General features: G+C 35.7%; 1 protein-coding gene across 2 annotated transcripts in view; it reads left to right on the plus strand.

Moving 5' to 3' along the window:
- Positions 1-19,295, plus strand: part of DYNC2H1 (dynein cytoplasmic 2 heavy chain 1) — a 166,915-nt gene that overhangs the window by 19,456 nt on the left and 128,164 nt on the right. For both annotated transcript variants that reach the window (XM_067466535.1, XM_067466536.1), the window contains exons 13-31: positions 1,574-1,769; positions 3,002-3,097; positions 4,497-4,637; positions 4,890-4,988; positions 5,382-5,521; positions 6,085-6,313; positions 6,672-6,799; positions 7,373-7,488; positions 8,512-8,639; positions 9,538-9,687; positions 10,129-10,334; positions 10,794-10,949; positions 11,502-11,616; positions 12,132-12,302; positions 12,878-13,260; positions 15,699-15,831; positions 16,314-16,431; positions 17,738-17,850; positions 17,943-18,062. In XM_067466535.1, the coding sequence (XP_067322636.1) occupies positions 1,574-1,769; positions 3,002-3,097; positions 4,497-4,637; positions 4,890-4,988; positions 5,382-5,521; positions 6,085-6,313; positions 6,672-6,799; positions 7,373-7,488; positions 8,512-8,639; positions 9,538-9,687; positions 10,129-10,334; positions 10,794-10,949; positions 11,502-11,616; positions 12,132-12,302; positions 12,878-13,260; positions 15,699-15,831; positions 16,314-16,431; positions 17,738-17,850; positions 17,943-18,062 (2,938 nt within the window). The remainder of the gene's footprint in view (positions 1-1,573; positions 1,770-3,001; positions 3,098-4,496; positions 4,638-4,889; positions 4,989-5,381; positions 5,522-6,084; positions 6,314-6,671; positions 6,800-7,372; positions 7,489-8,511; positions 8,640-9,537; positions 9,688-10,128; positions 10,335-10,793; positions 10,950-11,501; positions 11,617-12,131; positions 12,303-12,877; positions 13,261-15,698; positions 15,832-16,313; positions 16,432-17,737; positions 17,851-17,942; positions 18,063-19,295) is intronic.

The following is a 19,295-nucleotide window of genomic DNA, read 5'->3' on the forward strand; positions in this document are numbered from 1 at the left end:
TTATTAGGCCACCTCCTCCAATAGAATGCTCAAGAAGCCCACAAACTCTTCAGGTGAAATAAAACAACAATATGTTGTTTATTTTGTTCTATAACAGTACAGATACGTAGTGATTTCAAAAAATTGTCAGGCTTTACTTTTACAGAGAATGGTTTTATAGCTTAAATTTCTTAAAAGCAATGTTCCACACACAGGAATACAAACAGGATATTTTGAACCTTTTGAATCCTCTTTCCACACCAGCTAACACTATAGAGGCCTACTATATTTCTTACTCCTTCTCCCTGAAGATTTTAACTATTTTTTTCAGTGGTATCTTTTAACAACAGTTCCTAAAACTCTTTTTCTTTTCTTTCCCTTCAAAACTCCTAACGAACTCTTTAACACCCAACTCCCAACTCACAATTACGGCTGCCTTAGCTCCTTCCTTTCCCTTTGGCTTTGTGCATCTCGAGTTGGTAAGCAACTCCCTCCAATTTCATCAGCCAATCAGACTGCACTTCCAGCTATGAAGCTGCCTGATTGCCCCACCCCTCTGCTCTCCTTAGCTTTTCCAAGCCAGGCCCGTTTACTGCTTTTACACCAACTCTGTAAGGTAGGCCAATCCGTTACATCATCACTTTCAGTAAGCACTAACCTGCATTAGCCTGTACCAACCATTAACTCCTCCTTTCTTGCAGAAATAGTACTGCATTTAGTTGTGGATCAGACATAGAACCACTGTACTGACATTTTTGTCATAATCTGATGCATCCTTTAGGAAGAAGGTCACACTCCTTGGATTTTAGGAGGACTGTCAAGATCTATATTGAAAAAGCAAGAGCAGTTAGAGGTGTTATTTATTTAAATTTCAAGACAACCAAACACTGATTTCAAGATGTGCTGTGACTTATCTGAGCTGTGGAAAAACCACAGTGGTTGTGAACTCATTTGACAAGCTCATTGGAAGACATGTACAAGGCAGCAGGATGGAAAGAGCCGTCAACATTTATCAAACATGATAAAGTTAACAAATTTAAATTGGGACTGGTAGGCTTTGTGTGAATTGTTTTACAGGTGGCATTTCGGATATCAAGTAGACACTCCCACCCATGGACAATTAGGTCTGTATATATCCCAGTGATGGTGAAGAGAGGATGCTATCTACTTTCAGTTATTCTAAAAAGGCTGAATGAACAATCTAGCCTCTCATTGGCTCTGTTAAAAAAAGTCTGTCAATTTTTTTTGTGTATATCTGAGTGATTTTCAAAACTGGCAGCATACAAGGATATGCAGTGAAACTAGAGGGGTGAGAGAAATGGGTGATGAAAGAAGCAGTTTGGAATTTTGGTCTCTTCTCTTGATCGTCCCTGTGCGTTGCTCCTCCAGCCTTCCTAGAATGCTCATTCCTGCTAGGTATCAGACTTCCACTTTATGCATATGTTAGTGCTATGATCAAGAATGAAAGAAATCACTCTTTCAGTGGTCAATTCAAGTGTTTTGAAAATAATTTATATATTTTTTTAAAATGGATGTTAAGAAAATATAACTTTTAGAATGAAATAATAGCTAATAATGTAATTCCCTGGTTTAGCATACAGGCCAGCAGTCCCGTTATGGAACTTGACCATTCTGATGGAGCATTAAAAATACATTATTCAGATCGCTTGGTGACCCTCCTGAGAGAAGTGCGTCAGCTATCTGCCCTTGGCTTTGTTATTCCTGCAAAAATACAGCAAGCTACAAATACTGCACAAAAATTCTGCAAACAAGCAGTGATTCTTAAACAGGTATATCTGTCTTGAATGACAAGTTTTGACTGTACTGGATGCTGTCAAAGTGATGGATGAATTCCATAATGCTGTTATGCATTCTTTTGATAATGTAGAATTCAAAGACATATGGCTTTACTAGTCTGGAACATGAGTATGCAAAGGGAACTTTTAGCACTTTTTAAGACTGGGAGAAAGAAGTTGGTAGTATTAGCTTTTATGGATTGAAGTCTGCAAAAGCTTCTGCTACCATTTATTCATCTCAGTTCAAAATGTGTTACAAGATCCTTTTGTTTTATAAGGTAATTTGTGATACATTTCTTTGCATTTCTACTTAATTTACATTTTAATTATTTATTTAAGAGCCTTATATGCTTCAAAGTTGGTTTATCATTGCCAGTTACATTGAATCATGTGAAATTATAGCTAAGGAATTATCCAGTTCTCAAAAAGTGAGGACAATTTTAAAGTATCCAAATTACTTATTACAACTTTACTACATACTGAGGAATTTGAAGTAAAATGTGTACATAGTACCAAGATCTCAAATCATGTATGTGATGGCCTAATTCTATTAATAATTTGCATCACAAGGCATATCCTTGCCATAAAATGCCATAGAACAAATAGGTCTTTGTTTAAGTTGCTTATTGTTGTTTGCATTGACTTCAACTGAGACACTATGACCAATACATGATATCAAGAAAGACTTCTAGAAATTTAAGAGTTTCCCTGTGCTCAGCAATTTTAAAATGGTTTTACTTTTAACAGCAGCCTCCAACACTGCATGACAGATTGCTTTCAAATATATATAAATAACCAAAAATAAAGTCCCCATTTCTGCATGGACATAAGTTTTTTTTTTTGTTCATCCCTGCTGTTTTTAAAAGTAGTGTATTTATAAGCCATGGCAAATAGTTAAGTAACAAATAGTGACAGCATGTTTTGAAGGTTTTTGAGGCTGATATTGTTTGGATATTCATTTTGTTATTGCCTTTCTTTGGTAGTTTTTGCCACTTGATCATATTATTAACTTCCTAATGATTAGATTCAGCCTGTAAATATCAAGCTCCAATGAAGTCAGTCTCACTTTCTTCAGAGCAAGCGTGCACAGGCTTGCATTTGAATTGTTTCTTTGATATATAATTGAAAAGCTAAGTAATCTGTAAAATAACAACCAGAGAAAAGTATGTTTAATTTAAGCATGGTGGTTATGCATAAATAACTTCATGTCCCATTTCTTTTCATAGGTTGCACATTTTTACAACAGTATTGATCAGCAAATGATTCCAAGCCAGAAGCCAATGATGCTACAGTCTGCTTTAGCGTTTGAGCAGATAATTAAAGTAATTCCTTTTCTTAAACTGATTCAGCATTTTATTACTTTTATGTTCCAGATGATTCAAGAGTTTCATTGTTTTATATATTTTCTCAGTTTTGTCTCTTTATAATGATGTTCTTGACCATGTCACATGTTACTTTCAGAAGACATGTGATGAAATGATTGCCTTTGGTGTATGAACCATGGCATATGAGAAAGAAGCATGCACAACTGTTGTTTTCTGAAAATAATATCTCTTTTTAGTTACCCTTGCTTGCTCCTTAAGGGAAATGTGTTAATATAGAGTTTTAAACTTCCATTGGGGAATGCATATTCACCCAGTTCTGTAGACACTGTTCCTAGGACAATTCAGTTGACTACTCAATCACATTTTTGTGTCTAGTCACACTGAGGATAATCATTGTTGACTTTGTATTATAATATATGGGGGAAAGGCTTCTTTTGAAAATAAAGGTGTGGCAGGGAGTCTATTTGATTTGGAAAATTTAAATACAGACAGTCTCTGAGTTACAAACATCCGACTTAAAAGTGACTCCTAGTTAAGAATGGGGGTTAGACAATAGGAAGTGAGAGAAATGTATCCCTAGGAAGGGAAATTCACTCCTGAAACAGTTATGGGGAAAAGGTGTCTCGGCTGAAGCTTTATCACCAGTCTTTGTTTCCACAACAATCCAAATTTTTCAAAATCCAATTATCACAGGGAAAGAAAGTGAGTTGAAATCTTCTGAACAGGTGCACAGACAGCAAAACAAATACCTATTATATCCAGAACTTAAATATAAATATATTTGGCTGGAGTTACACTTTATAAGTGTACCTGTTCTGACTTACAAACAAATTCAATTGAAGAACATACCTACAGAACCCATTGTGTTCGCAACTCGGAGACTGCCTGTAATGGTAATATTGGAACGTTTCCTTCAGTCTTGACTGTATTCACTTTGACCCTTCTGCTATAGCCTTTTTTTCAGAAATGTGATAGTACAGGTTGTTTCAAAAAGATGGAGCCAACTTGAAATCACTATATCTCTGCCACCACAAACTACCCGTGAATGAAACTCTTACCACTTGAAAGGGCAGGGGCATAGAGTTCCGATGATTACTATGAGATGTAGAGTAGTTATCACTTCTGAAGAAACTAATCCATAATCTGGGGACCATATATTGTATAATTAGCATTAAATGCATTTAGAGATTTGTATAAACCCATTTTTTCTCTGTCTTTTTGTCAGTTCAGATGTACAAGATTTTTTTAAAAAAAATTGAACCCTGGTTTGGGCGGAAATATTGGGGTATAAATCAAGTTACTAATTGTGTGGGATCCATGGGATCTTACTCTCTTTTATGAACTTCAGAGAATCCTACATTTGTGACTTCTCCATGCATTTTCTTTCCCTTGGCAGCATTCAAAAGCTGAAGGACAGATAACATGGGACAACCCTAAAGAGCTAGAAGCATATATCAAGAAGCTTCAAAATGCAGCAGAACGGCTTGCCACAGAAAATAGAAAGTTGAGGAAATGGCACACTAATTTTACAGAAAAGGTGTGTTTGACTGATTTACATCAATGAGCTCCATTCATTCTCTGGAGCAATCAAAAAATCATGTGGGGAAATCCTACTCCTAGCCTCAGTGGAAGGCAAAAGCAACCCCTCTCTGAACAAATCTCTCTAAGAAGACCTCGTTATATAACCTTAGGGTCATCATAAGTCAAAAAAAGGAACGAACCCCCAGTGACTCATTCTTTATATTTTGTTAGTGACAACCTTTAAAATTCTTTGTATTCTGCTCAATAGGTGGTTGGCCTGATGAATATTGATCTGCTTCGGCAACAGCAGCGCTGGAAAGATGGCTTGCAGGAACTCCGAGGAGTTTTTTCCACCCTTGAGACACAGGTATTATTTTATTACTACCTCCACTTTTAATAAAATACCACAGGACATTGATCTATAAATATTTTAAAAATGAAGATACAGAGCTTTTGTTTCATATTGCATAAAAGAGCCAAGTATGTTAAGTATTTCCTGTTTGCTGAAGGGCGAGCTGCCTCATGTTCCACTATCTGGAGCACTATGGCATTTGGAGGCACATTGGAGAGCTTTCTTGGCTGTATTGCACCACTTATGGACTGCCTTCTCCCTTGCGACCTGACAAACATCAACACAATCATTACTTTGATTGATTGGCATAGGCGGGGTTAGAATTATTTTAATAAGACTGTCTTTCTAAAGTGTGTTCCTATGACAAATTGTATTTACAGTTAACATGTTTTCATGGTCAAATTATAGGGCTTCCATTCACATGATATGAAGGCATGGAGACAACACTGGAACCATCAACTGTACAAAGCTCTGGAACATCAGTATCAAATGGGATTGGAGGCACTGAATGAAAATTTGCCAGAAATAAACATTGATCTAACTTACAAGTAAGACATTCCTCCTAATTGGTATAACAAAGAATAATGCATATATTTACTTACACAGAGTCATGGAATCAGAGAGACGGGAGAGGTCACAAGAGTTATCCAATGCAGCCTACTGCAGGAATACACTTCTTAAAGGACTAATTGCAATCAAACAATTCCAGAGTGTGTGATTTAAAGATCAAAAGTTTTAATATGTTTATTGAAAATGTATCACTTTTCTCTTTGTTATGGAGGTTATATATGAACTTTTAAATAATTCAGGTAATGTAAATAAGTGTAATGGAAGCAAAGAATTAAATGTAATAACCATAGTTATGTACAGTGCCTTTTTGCCTATAGTTATGTACATTGCCTTTTGGCCTACCTCTGCACCCCCCCCCCCCCGGGAAAATATTAGATATTGGTCAAGACTTAATTTAATTTATCCCTACCTTCCTTCTTTCTTTCTTTCTTTCCTGACTTTTATACTTCCCCCTCCCCCTTGTATGTTTGTGAAAAAATGGAAATATCTATATATATGAAAGTCAGAAATAAAGAAATGCATTTTTAAAATGATTTTTCAGGCAAGGGAGACTACAATTTAAGCCTCCTTTTGAAGAAGTACGAGCAAGATATTACAGAGAAATGAAGAGATTCATCTCTATTCCTAACCAGTTTAAAGGTGTGAGTGAGACAGATGAAGAGTCCATTTTTTGTGTCATGACTGAACAAAATGCAAGTGGATTTCTCACCACTTTCAGTAAAGCAGAGGACCTATTCCGAAGACTGGCAGAGGTTGCAGACCAATTCAAGGTGCACAAATGTTTATTTCAGCATTCACTTAGATTAATTTGGGCTCATGTTAAGATGATTTTACTTAATGTCAGAGTCTTGTTGCACTTCATATAGCAATTGCATTTACTTTATGACTGCTGACAATGTATTTGCAATTCTGCAGCATTTTCTTAATGGACAAGACAAGATTTACTTCAGTTTATAATGATATGAGTTTATGTAGGCAAGAACAAGATTGTTCAGATACAAGTGTGTTAGTAAAGAGTTCATAATTTTTTACTTCTCTATTTGAAAGGGGAGGATGCAGCAAAGAGAGTATGTTGACTAATGTAAACGATGTTTCTATTGTTTCTGTTACAAAACATGAATGTCAAAGGATTGGGTTATAATCGGACAAGTGGATATGGAAGCTCTAGTGGAGAATCATCTTTTCAATGAACAAGACTGGGAAAAAAATTTCAAAGCCCTAAAAGTGAGAGGAAAAGAAGTGGAACGCCTTCCAAGGTAATAGAAATATTATGAATGAGTAGAAGAATTGTAAATTGAGAAGTATAAAGTGCTAATAAAGAATCTAAAGGTCCTTGTATATATTATTAGAGAGCTTAAACATGGTCTTTAATTGTGTGTGGAAGGTTTAGAGGGTGGATGCTAGCCTGATCTCCCTTGGATGGGTATCCCAAAGCTAGGGGGCCACCACTGAGAGGGCCGTTTTTCTTGTCCCCTCCAATCGCACTTGAGATGGAGGTGGGACTGAGAGGAGGGCTTCCCCGGTAGATTTTAAAGTCTGTGTTGGTTCATAGAAGGAAATGTGGTCTCAAAGATAGGTTGGACCCGAAGTGTATAGAGCTTTATAGGTAATAACCTGCACTTTGAATTAGGTCCAGAAACTCACTGGCAGCTAGTGGAGCTGCTTTAATAAGGGCATGGTGTGCTCCCTATAACCAGCTCCAGTTAGTAATCTGATTGTCACAACAAAATCATGATTTATTACTGAGTATGAAACATGTTCAAAGTTAATCTTAAACATTGGACATTGAATGTGAAATATAATTAATTTGTGGTTTTATTTCTTTTAAGCACTGTGAAAGTAGATTGCATAATAGTAAACTGCAACCCTGTGAAGTCTGTGATCGACGATCTTATCCAGAAGTTATATGATACTCTTGTGATGTCTCTAAGAAAGTCCATACAAGGTAAAGTTCAAATGAGAGCAGCTTCTTAAGCTGTAGAGCATAGTAATAAACACTTTACTCATGTTCCCTCCTTGAAGATCTGTTATTTTGTCTAGCATGTTGTTTTAGTTTTTTGGTTCAAGAATGTGAGGTTTCAGAATACAGGCCAAGACCCTGTTTGGGCCTACATTAAAATGACTGGATTCACTTTCTTTTTGATCACGCAGTAGTAGAAATTGGATAGGAAACAATTCAAGCTTGCCTCTTTTACTGAGTAGCTCAGGTTTTAAAGCAAAGGGCAATATGGAATCGGCAGCCTTCTTCTCGCTTTTCTGTCACGTCTTCTTTTGTTTTCCTGCACCTTTCTCCTTTTGCTGCTGTGTTAATCTCTGCTGGTATAAATTATGCTGCCAGCAGAGCTCAGAAGAACATGGCTATAAACACTTCTTAATTCTTATAGGGTAACTCATCACATTTTTTTTATGATTATGCACAGTATAACATCAATTATACTTTAAAAATTAGAGAATTTCTTTCAACCCAAGGATTGAGTTTAATTTCAGAAGATTTGTTGATGTCTCATTCTGTTGGTGAATTTTTTACAGAATGGGGAGGTAGTAGAAAAGCTAGAATCAGAAAAATCTCCCCCAGTCCTTGTTCTTGGTTGTTCATTAATTCTTAATAATATCCCTACACTAGGAAAATAGTTATATATTCTATATATGTTGTCTTTTGTAGATGCTTACACTCAACCCCAAAGGGGACTCAAACCTTGCTTTGTAACTGCTAAAAGTGTAAGCAATTATTATCTATAGATCCTTCACCAGCCTGGGTCCCTCTAGATGTGTTGAGCTGCAGTTCATATCAATCTCAATTGGCCCGTTCATTAGTCAGAGATGGTGGACGTCACAAGCCAAAATAACTGAAGGAGTATTGTTTGGGGAAGGTTGCTACATAAGTTATTAATAATTCCCTGTTACTGTGTTTTGTTTTTTTTTTGAAAAACACATTTAATGAGTTTGTTTCTTGTTTATTTCTGTATAGCTCATTTACATGATATTAATTCATTTCTTAATGATGCCATGAAAATTTTGGTAACAAGACCCCAAACTGTGGATGAAATCACAGAAGATAATTTGAAATATAAAAACCTGAAAGAAAAAAAAGGAGAGGTAATATTTTTCTGTATAACGAAGACAATATTATTCTTCCAAACGCTTTAGCTGGAAGCCTGGCTTTCTTGCTCTCTTCACACATGAGGCAGTGACAGTCACGGACTTTTGTAAACTGAGAGTCCCCTGCTCTCTACTTGTGCTGGATTGCTGTATTTGTCTTTGCATTTATTTTTTATTTCTTTTTGCTGTACATTAAAATGACAATTGGTTTCAGAAATATAATATTGTGATATTTCCAGGGGTTATTTATTGGATGGTCAGACTTTTTATTGCTGTATGCATAGGATTATATATAGGGTTTCCAAAAGGTAGTTTTGCTGTAAAGGTGATACTAGGTGATTATGAGTTACCGTAAGCATCCATTTCTACTTTTCTGACTGGCATACCATGCTATTGAAATTTATTAGCTCAGCAGTGCTGAAAACTCTGAAGTAAATTATGTAGTGCTTTTGTGAGCTGCCCCAAGTCCCTTTGGGGTGATGGTGGCAGGGTATACATAAAGTTTTATTGTTATTTTAATATTATATGTTATAGTGGTGCATTTTTAATATTGATACTTTTTGTATCAAATTATAATTGGTCAGCTGTTTTGAGTTTTGTCCAACAGCATGTTGTACTTTTGAATATATATTAGAAATGATTGACATGTGCTAATTTTTCTACAAGTAAGTTTAATTAAATAGATGGATCATAAATGATTCCACTTTTTATTCAAAATATTTTTCTTTTGACAGTTGGAAGATGTTCTGTATAAGGATATAGGTTTTTTCCTATAAACACATCCTTCATCTATCTATCTATCTATCTATCTATGGATGAAGGATGTGTTTATAGAGAAAAACAAATTTCTTGCATTTCCTTTATAGCTATATTTACATAAAATGTCTTTGTTTAGGTTTTTTCCTTCTTTCAAGAAGCAGAAGGTAAAAACAAGCTTCTGAGGACTGTAGCTGGTGGGGGCATTGAAACAATCGGCAATCTAAGAGCTACATGGGATAAATTTGAATTAATGATGGAGAGTCATCAGCTTATGGTTAAAGAGCAGGTAATTCGATTTAAATTGCAAATAGTGAAGGTAAAGGTTTCTCCTGACATTAAGTCTAATCATGTCTGACTCTGGGAGGTGGTGCTCATCTCCATTTCTAAGCTGAAGAGCAAGCGTTGTCCGTAGATACTTCCTAGGTCATGTGGGCAGCATGACTGCATGGAGTGCTGTTACTTTTCCGCAGAATCAGTACCTATTGATCTACTCACATTTGCATGTTTTCGAACTGCTAGGTTGGCAGAAGCTGGGCCTAGCAGTGGGAGCTCACCCCGCTCCCTGGATTCGAACTGCTGACCAGCTCATTGGTTTAACCTGCTGCACCACTAGGGGGCCCCTGATGGTGCAAATAGTTTTCCCCATATACTCTGCCTTTTAAAAATGTCAATGAACAACTTTTGAATCTTTAATGGGATGGTGTAAAATACATTCTTTGTTTTTTAGATTGAAGTGATGAAAGGTAATGTGATGTCACGTGTGAATACCTACCTTCAAGAACTGGAGAAATTTAAAGCTCGTTGGGACCAGTTAAAACCTAGTGATGATATCATTGAAAGTGGACATCATGATCTGCTGCAGAAAAGTGCTGAGACTATAAAGGAAAAGAAAATTGAGTTTGATGAACTTGAAGATACAAAACAAAAATTAATGTATGTTTGTTTTGAGTTGTACATATTAGTGAATATAGGAAAGGAAAGTTTGCCTCAGAGGCTACATTTGGACCTCAGGACCCTTTTTGAGGTTTCACTTCTGAATCTTATTGAAGACTAAAAAGGAAAGGCATGAGCCAACTCCCTTCTGAGCCATTAGTTATAAAAAAGGAAAGCTCTAGAATTATCGTTGGTTTTTTTATCCATTCATAGTAACCACATTGTTAAAACTTTGAATTGTTCCCTGACCAAAAACTTAAGGGTACTTCAAAAATGCATAGCTTCCAGTTCCACCAATTGATTGGAGTGGAACTAATATTTTTTAAAAAAAACTTGAATGGATTATTTAGTGACTGGAATGGAAATCCATGTTATCTCGACTCTATATACCAAATGAACAGTGGGATGTAAATTGTAATTGGCATGCAATGATCACATTCTTGTGCTCTTTCCCCTCAGAAATGACTGCCGCCACTTTGAATTGGAAGAGCCTGATTTCACTTTAGCCAATGAAATCCACAGAGACATTGATTCTTGTTCAGAAGTCTGGGCTCTATATGAAGAATTTCAGGAAGGTTTTCAAGAAAAGGCCAATGAAGACTGGATTACATTTAGGTGTGGTTTTATTATATTATTTATTTATTTACGGTATTTATATTCTGCTCTTCTCACCCTGAAGGAGGACTCTGATCGGATTACAGAACACAACAGTCAATGCCGATTATACAATGACAAGACAGACAACAGACAAAAGCATATTTAGCCTTTCTCCATCATTTGCCATCTTTGGAGGCTGTGCTCAGTTCTAACCACAGGGGGGATGCTGCTGCTCCATTTCCTTGCTGAAAAGTTTTCTGTGTTGATAAACATTTCCTCCAAACGCAATGCTTAAAATACTTCCCCTCTTAATGCGGTTCCTATTCATCTACTCACATTGCTGTTTTCTATCTGCTAGGTGGGTGGGGAGCTGGGCTGAAGGTAGGGAGGTCACCCTGACCCGGTTTCGAACTGTCAGCCTTTTGGTTGACAAGATTTACTGCAGCTGCAGCTGGTAATTAACCTGCTGTGTTAAAGACAGCCCTTGCTGTGCTAAAGCCAGATTGTTGTTTATCCTTTCTGATTATAACAGTTCTTAACCTTTAACTCTTTCATATGTCACCAACACAGGAGCAAGACCTACCTCTTTGAAGAATTCCTGTTGAACTGGCATGACAAATTAAGGAAGATAGAGGAACACACAATTATGACTGCGAAACTGCAAAAAGAAGTTGACAAATATAAGGTAAGATGCTGAAAGAGAAATATAATAAGTAATGAGTATTGAGATATATTGTAAAACAGATAATCTGTCTTATTTTAGAAATACCTAGAGCTGGGAGGCTACCACACACTTGTCCAAGGAAGGGATATGGGAGAGAACCAAGCAATTAACCAGTACAGTGGATTTGGAGAGGATTATTTTTTTCCAATAATGTCTTCATGGTATCAGAATGTAGCTGTTTGAAATTGTAACTCAAAATATTGATCTCTCTTCAACACTCATGCCCACTGCTTCAAAGTGAGGCAAATATATTCCTCATAGGAGGAAAAATCTTCTAAAGTCCATGCTGCTAGTTCTCTTTACTAATGAGGGGGTACTCTATGTCCTCAAGGATAGAGTCTTATAGTAGATTTTCTTGGGAGTAAGCATCTCTGACTACATTGGAACCTGGATTTTTGTTACAGTAGAAAGCTTGTCCTGTGGATTATTATAATTTTAAAATAATGTTTTAATGTGTGTGCATTTTTCTGCTTCAGATGACACTTCCTGTTTTGAAATATGTCAGAGGTGAACATTTGTCACCAGATCATTGGCTGGACCTCTTTCGTATTCTTGGTCTTCCTAGAGGTACTAGTCTAGAGCGACTTGTGTTTGGAGACCTCCTCAAAGTAGCAGATATCATTGTGGAAAAAGCAGCAGAACTTAAGGTATGAATGATATTTTAATCATGTATTATGATAAAAAAATTGGAAAAGTGTTTCACTTGGAGTATAAGATTTTAACAACTCTATTTTAGATCACAGGAAAACGATCTTTGAAAACACGATCTTCTACAATGAATTTGGTCTGGGAACTTTTTTCTTCTTAATTTATCTAAACAATGGCACTTGATGGGTTTCACATCAGTGGAGTAGAGAATTTGCTCAAGGTTTTTGTCTGAACTTTAAAGGAACTACCCCCAGTTCAAAACCGAGGAAAGTTCTTTTAAATTTTCAAATTAAATCTAAGAAGAACCATAATAGTACAGAAGAAGATGAAAGACACTCATTCCACCCCAGCTGCCTCAGAAGAGAAGAAGCTGAATCAACTGTTATGTGGATGAAAAAACTGTACTAGAATTATGTGTTGCAATGTGTAATTAATACCTTTAATAACAATGTGTAGATTTAATAACTTTTGGTTCTTAAATGACAATTAGTTGAGGGTTTTTTTTTGTTCTATCTATAGTAGAGATGAAATTCACAAATTTTATAAATAAAATGTGATTTCTATCTGAACAAAGGATTTGAACAGTCGTGCCCATGGTGAGGTTACCATCAGAGAGGCCTTACGTGAGCTTGAGCTTTGGGGAGTTGGAGCAGTCTTCATGTTGACAGATTATGAAGATAGCCATGGCCGAATGATCAAATTGATCAAGGACTGGAAAGACATAGTCAACCAGGTTGGCGACAATCGCTGCCTCCTTCAGTCACTAAAAGACTCTCCATATTACAAAGGATTTCAAGATAAAGTTTCTGTGTGGGAGAGAAAACTTGCTGAACTGGATGAGTATCTACAGAATTTAAACCAAATTCAGAGGAAATGGGTCTATCTGGAACCCATTTTTGGCCGTGGAGCTTTACCTAAGGAACAAGCACGCTTCAACAGAGTAGATGAAGATTTCAGGTCAGTTTTAATTTATTTTCGATCCAGCTATCTCAGGATATTAATAAGGGTGGGTGGGAGTGGCACAAAAGTATTCAGTTTATGCAATTCTGAATTTAATTTCAAATATTTTCACATTAATTGACATAATTAGCAATTCTTTTTTGTGGTCTTTGGGCCTCACACAAATGGGTCTTCTACCTGTATAAAGCCTTCATCAGAATGTTATAGAGCTAAGAAACCTCACCCAGCCCTTCATACTGAGCATGTTCTAGCACAGGCTTGTTAAATTTTTCCACTCACAACTCCTTTCAGCCTTAAAAAATGTTTATGTGACTATGCAAAACAGGTATAAAAATCAAACATTTACTGATAACAGATCAGCATTTTCAAGACTTGCTAAACACGCTGATTTTTCTTTTTATGAAGTATAGCTAAAGCATCTTTTACAGAGTCCACTGTAAACACTGCACAGCAGATTCATGGAAATACCTGAAACAGCCACTACATGACATTTAGACATTTTTTTCTGTTGCCTAATTTATTGGAATCCCAGCATTTAGTTAGAGCGACCCCATTTGGAGTTAGCATTTACAGTTAAAAAGCAGTGCTGTATATCACCAAAACTATTCCCTCCTCAATTTCTCTGTGTCCACTTCACGAGCAACATCTAGATCCTAAACATTTGGAGGGTTGGGGAGGGGGGGGGGGGGGAATCACTATACAAACCTTGAAAGTTCAGAATGATCACCTTATGGTAAATTCTTCTATTTCTTCATTGAGATTGATTTATCCTGATAGACTTGAAAGGTGCCTATTCTCACCTTTTCTTGTTGTTGTTGCCGCTTCTCCCTTCTCCATCATATTTTTCATTCCTGCCCTACCAACCTGACATTGTTTACATTTTTGCATATTTTCATATATCTTAGTACTTAACAGTGATGAATTAATTGTAAATTATGGATGGGGGAGGGGGAGGAGTGAAGAAGACAGAATTGAAAAATAAAGATTCAGTCCCCAAACTGACTGAACAATAGATCAGGAATCATGAAAAATTACAAGAATACTGGAACCTAGATGACTGTTGCTCAGTGTGTCTCTGGGAGAAAAAGGAGAAACTGAGAAATATACAACCTCCAGCAAGAATGAGGATAAATTTAAATAAATGTGGCAAAAAAGGAAAATACAGTTAAGAAAGAAGGTGAACAACAAACCTGCTTATTCACAGAAGACAAACAAAAGTGACCAGGGAAAGCAGAATCTCCAGTAAGAATTACTAACCACCATTCTTATGTGAGTGAATTGTAAGCAGAACAAGTGAGGAGCACAATAGAGAAGCTTCATTCGACAGGTTATAAAATATTTAATGGAAATAAATTGAGATACAGTAAATAAGATTGGAGAGTAAACTGTTTCTTATCAATATGAAGTTTTGCCTAATAGGAATTCAAATTTACAACATGACACAGTAGCAGTGACAAGTGATTTAGAATTGCTACCTAGTGTGGTATTTAGAATATATTTCCAAGGCTACAATATATTTAATAAAAGAGGCAGTAAGTAATGAATTTAAACATTTGATGGACAAAGCATAAGAATGCATAAAATACTTTCAGACAACAATTTGTGTAGAACTCATGAATTACACACTACCATAATGAATTTATTCAGAACGAGAAATGGAAACGACAGACAAATAGAACACATAAGAAAAAAAAGTAAACAAAAGGCATACACAGATGGACCAGTCTAGCAATAAAAAGAGGAATTATACAAATAAATATAATGGCTTCGGAGGAAGGAAGGGAAGCGGCGGGATTAGGGTTAGGGTTAGGGTAAAAGAGGAAGAACATATCTAGAAAGCATGTAAGAAGGTCTAAATATCTGGGACGTTTTGAGTGAGGACAGAGTTTATGATTGGTAGGAGAAAATGAGGGAGTAATGAATTTTGGAAGAGGAAGATGGGTTAGATATTGGAAATGAGCTAGGTATTGGAAATGTTTTATAGTAACTCTTAAAAATATTTAAAAGAGTTTTAAATATATTCAGCTTAGGGAATAAGGAAGAAAGTTTGTAATGCTAAAATTATAATTTAAAGGTTGATTAAATTGCTTCAATCCTTAGAAAATAAGTGGCCCTGGATCAGATACACCAATGCCATTCAAGCAGAGGCTCTGTGAAGGCGTAGCGCCCACTTCTGTGAAAATACGATCACTGGATGAAATAATTACATTTTTTTTATTCCAGCGTTCCCCAATGTGGTATTTTCACAGTGGTTTGGGTGCACTTCAACCATATCAATAAGAATTTAATATAGGGATGATGAGGAATGTAGTCCAGCACATTTGGAGGGTATTCGGTTAGCCAAGACTGTTTTATCCTTGCTAAATGATTAGTTAGATTTAACCTAAAGAATATGTGATGGCATTTTGTCATACCTTGCCATTTCTTTTTTCAAGATCAATATTGATGGACATCAAGCTAGACAACCGCATAATATCATTGAATCTTCGAGCAGGAATAAGAAATGCCTTGATAACTATTCTCGACCAGCTTCAGAGGTGTCAAAAATCCTTAAATGAATTCTTGGAGGTAAATATTAAAAATCACAAATTGTGAATTCAACAATTCAAAGGCAAGAGATATTTAACTATCACTGTGTTGCAATTTTTGTGGAAGTATCCAGAAAAAAATTGTCAACCCAGGAGGACAAATTTTTACTCCCTGATCCTTTCTAAGGAAGATCAGTTGTACTCAGTAGCCTTGGAATTTTGTGCCATGGTTGGAAAAACAGAAACTGAAACGCCTTGTGGAGAAAGGCATGGCTGGTTGATTTCTGTGTATAAGAGTCCTCCTAATAGGAGATGAGGATGTTTTGTTACATTTATATTACCCATTTCCCATTTGACTGCTCACAAAGACATTATTTTCTGATACCTGCCCTTGCAAAAACAGGGAATATGGATGTTGCAAGTATTTATAAAATGCTGTTCTACAATATTGGTATAGCACTGTCTAAAATGAATTAATTTAATGACTTGGAAATGTAGAGTAAATTATATATTTTCAAACAGGAAAAACGTTCTGCGTTCCCTCGATTCTATTTCATTGGGGATGATGATCTTTTGGAAATCTTGGGGCAGTCCACTAATCCATTAGTTATTCAGTCTCACTTGAAGAAGCTTTTTGCCGGTAAGCTATAAAACCTTTCATTGGGGCTTCTGGGCTTTCATTCTTCCTTTTCTTTTTAATCTGTGTAGGAATGAAGAGTTTTGTTCACACCTTGCAGGTCTAGAAAACTATGTGTTCCTGATACATTTACTCATCTCCTTCCATTCAGATGCTGAACTGAAAAAAGGAATCAATAAGAATATATCTTGAAATAAATAAATTTCTTTTTATATATTCTAGGAAATTGACTTTTTGAGGCTTGTCTTGGGGCACAACACAGTTAAAAACTCATCATTATAAAGCATTATAAACATTCACATATTAAAACATATTTCTATAAAATACCTACCGTATATATTTGAGTATAAGCCAAGTTTTTCAGCCCTTTTTAGGCTGAAAAAGCCTACGGCTTATACTCAAGTTAAAGTTATTTATTATTTAACGTTGTTATTATTATTTTATTACATTTATTATTGTACTCTGTTATTGTTATTATAACATTTCCATTATTTTACTCTATTATTATTATTATTATTATTACATTTATTATTTTACTCTATTGTTATTGAAAGAATACGTAAGCACATTTACACTGAAGAAGGTTAGAATAATGGTTTAGACAGTCTTATCTTAAATTACAGTTTTATGTAAATATTAAAAAACATTTAAGATACCCCAATTAATGTCATTTTATTGGTATCTGTTTTTATTTTGAAATTTAACAGTAGCTGCTGCATTTCCCACCCTCGGCTTATACTCTATACGTTTTCCCAGGTTTTTGTGGTAAAGTCAGTTGTCTCAGTTTATATTTGGGCCGGCTTATATTTGAATATGTACTAAAATGCACAGAACAAATATTAAAATACAGTAAACTCTGGAAATGCTTTCAATATGGTAGTTCTGCAAAAACACATACAAAGCCATTTAATTATTCATTTCATTTAAAACTCACCATTTCCCCAGGAAAAGGCTTTTAATGTCTACTTGTGTTTGGACAGTTACATGAACAGTTTTGAGACACATTTCGATAATGTCATAGAGTTATAAAGAACTTAGGATCTGCTGGATGAGATGGTTCATGTGTGTCTTATTTCATGTAGTGATGTTGAACCAGTTCAATTTTTAATAAAAAATGCAAAATGTTCAGCCTTTGCTATGTGGGTGCGGAATCTGTAATATTTTTACCACAAATATACTGCTTTTGGGTGGATTCTGTCTGTGACATGTATATCTTACAAAAATAAATGTTGTAGTGAAAAGACTTTATAATAGTACAATGACTCAGTATAATCTATACTTAATAGGAAATGATGTTGTCAATTAACAGGAATCCACAGTGTGAGCTTTGATGAAGATTTTAAACACATCATTGCAATGAAATCTTTAGAAGGTGAAATTGTACCTTTTAAAAATAAAATCCTTCTGTCCAATGATGTTGAGGTAAGAAAATAAACTCCAAGCATAACATCACAATTTAAGAAAGATGAATATTTTAGAGTGTTTCTGATATTTCCTGATAACTTGTTTGCCAGGTTTGGCTACACAAACTGTCATTAGAAATGAAAGAGACATTGAAACAACTATTGATTGACTGTGTAACTGTTGGAAAAAAATCACAAGGGTCAATTGATCCGTCACTTTTTCCTTCTCAGGTAAGATTTCTTTCTATCTTTGCTGGATAATAGTTATAGAAATAATGTAAGGCAAAGCTTTATTAGAAATGTGAACCGTGTATTAAAGATAATGGGTTGACTTCAAACATCAAGTAGATTTTTTGAAATAAATGAATGTTCTATTTATTTAAAAATATTTATGTTTTGCCTTATAGCACAGTCTCTCAAGGTAGCATGTAGATAACAATGTAAAATGATTTAGAGCAAGTAACATCTAAACTAAAGGAGAAAAATGTTAAAGCAGTGGTTCTCAACCTGTGGGTCCCCAGGTGTTTTGGCCTACAACTCCCAGTTTACCACATTATTTATAAATATAACAGACAAGTTCTCAGAATTGCATAGTTTCCGTATTTGTAAAAAATGTGTGAGGCCAGACAAATGACCAGACTATACATTTATTTATTTATCGTGTCATAAGCAAATTGACAATATAGTTATATGGTATAGAAAAACAACAACAAACTTAAAAACTTGGCATTATACTAAATTTCCTTTGCCCAGAATTTGGCCACTTCGAATGCCTCTGTTGTCGCTGTCAGAAGGTTGTTCATTTGTGCACAGGGCAGGGCTCAGACTGCATGGTTTGCTCTTCTGCATACTCGCAGGTCTGTGGTTTGCTCTTCTCCATACTCACAGGTCATGAACTCCATTTTATAGCCCCATTTCTTAAGGTTGGCCCTGCATCTTGTAGTGCCAGAGGACAGTCTGTTTAGTGCCTTCCAAGTCACCCAGTCTTCTGTGTGCCTAGGGTGGAATTTCCCATCTGGAATCAGCCACTGATTGAGGTTCTAGGTTTTAGCCTGCCAGTTTTGGACTCTTGCTTGCTGAGGTGTTCCTGAAAGTAACGGTAGATCTTAGGAAGGTATTTTTTGATTTAAGGTGTTGGTTGGCTGGCTGATATCCAAACACATAATTGGATATCAGCCACCAACTATAAATGCCACCAATAAGAATGCTTTACATAGGACAAGTATCTGTCTGTCTGTCTAGAGCTGTAATAAACAACCAGTTCTACAGAAGCCTGAAACACAGATTTTTGGGAAAGAAAACTGGTCTCTGCTTTGGTTCTCTAAGGATATCAAAGTTTGGATGCCCCCCTCTTTTCATACTATTTAGTTAAGCTGATAATTGCTAACATCAGTTAATAAACAAAGAACTATGATTTAATATGTTTCTACTCCTTACAATGTTTTTGAAGCCTAGTGTACATGA

The sequence above is a fragment of the Anolis sagrei genome, chromosome 3 (assembly GCF_037176765.1).
Source record: "Anolis sagrei isolate rAnoSag1 chromosome 3, rAnoSag1.mat, whole genome shotgun sequence".
Lineage (NCBI taxonomy): Eukaryota > Metazoa > Chordata > Lepidosauria > Squamata > Dactyloidae > Anolis > Anolis sagrei.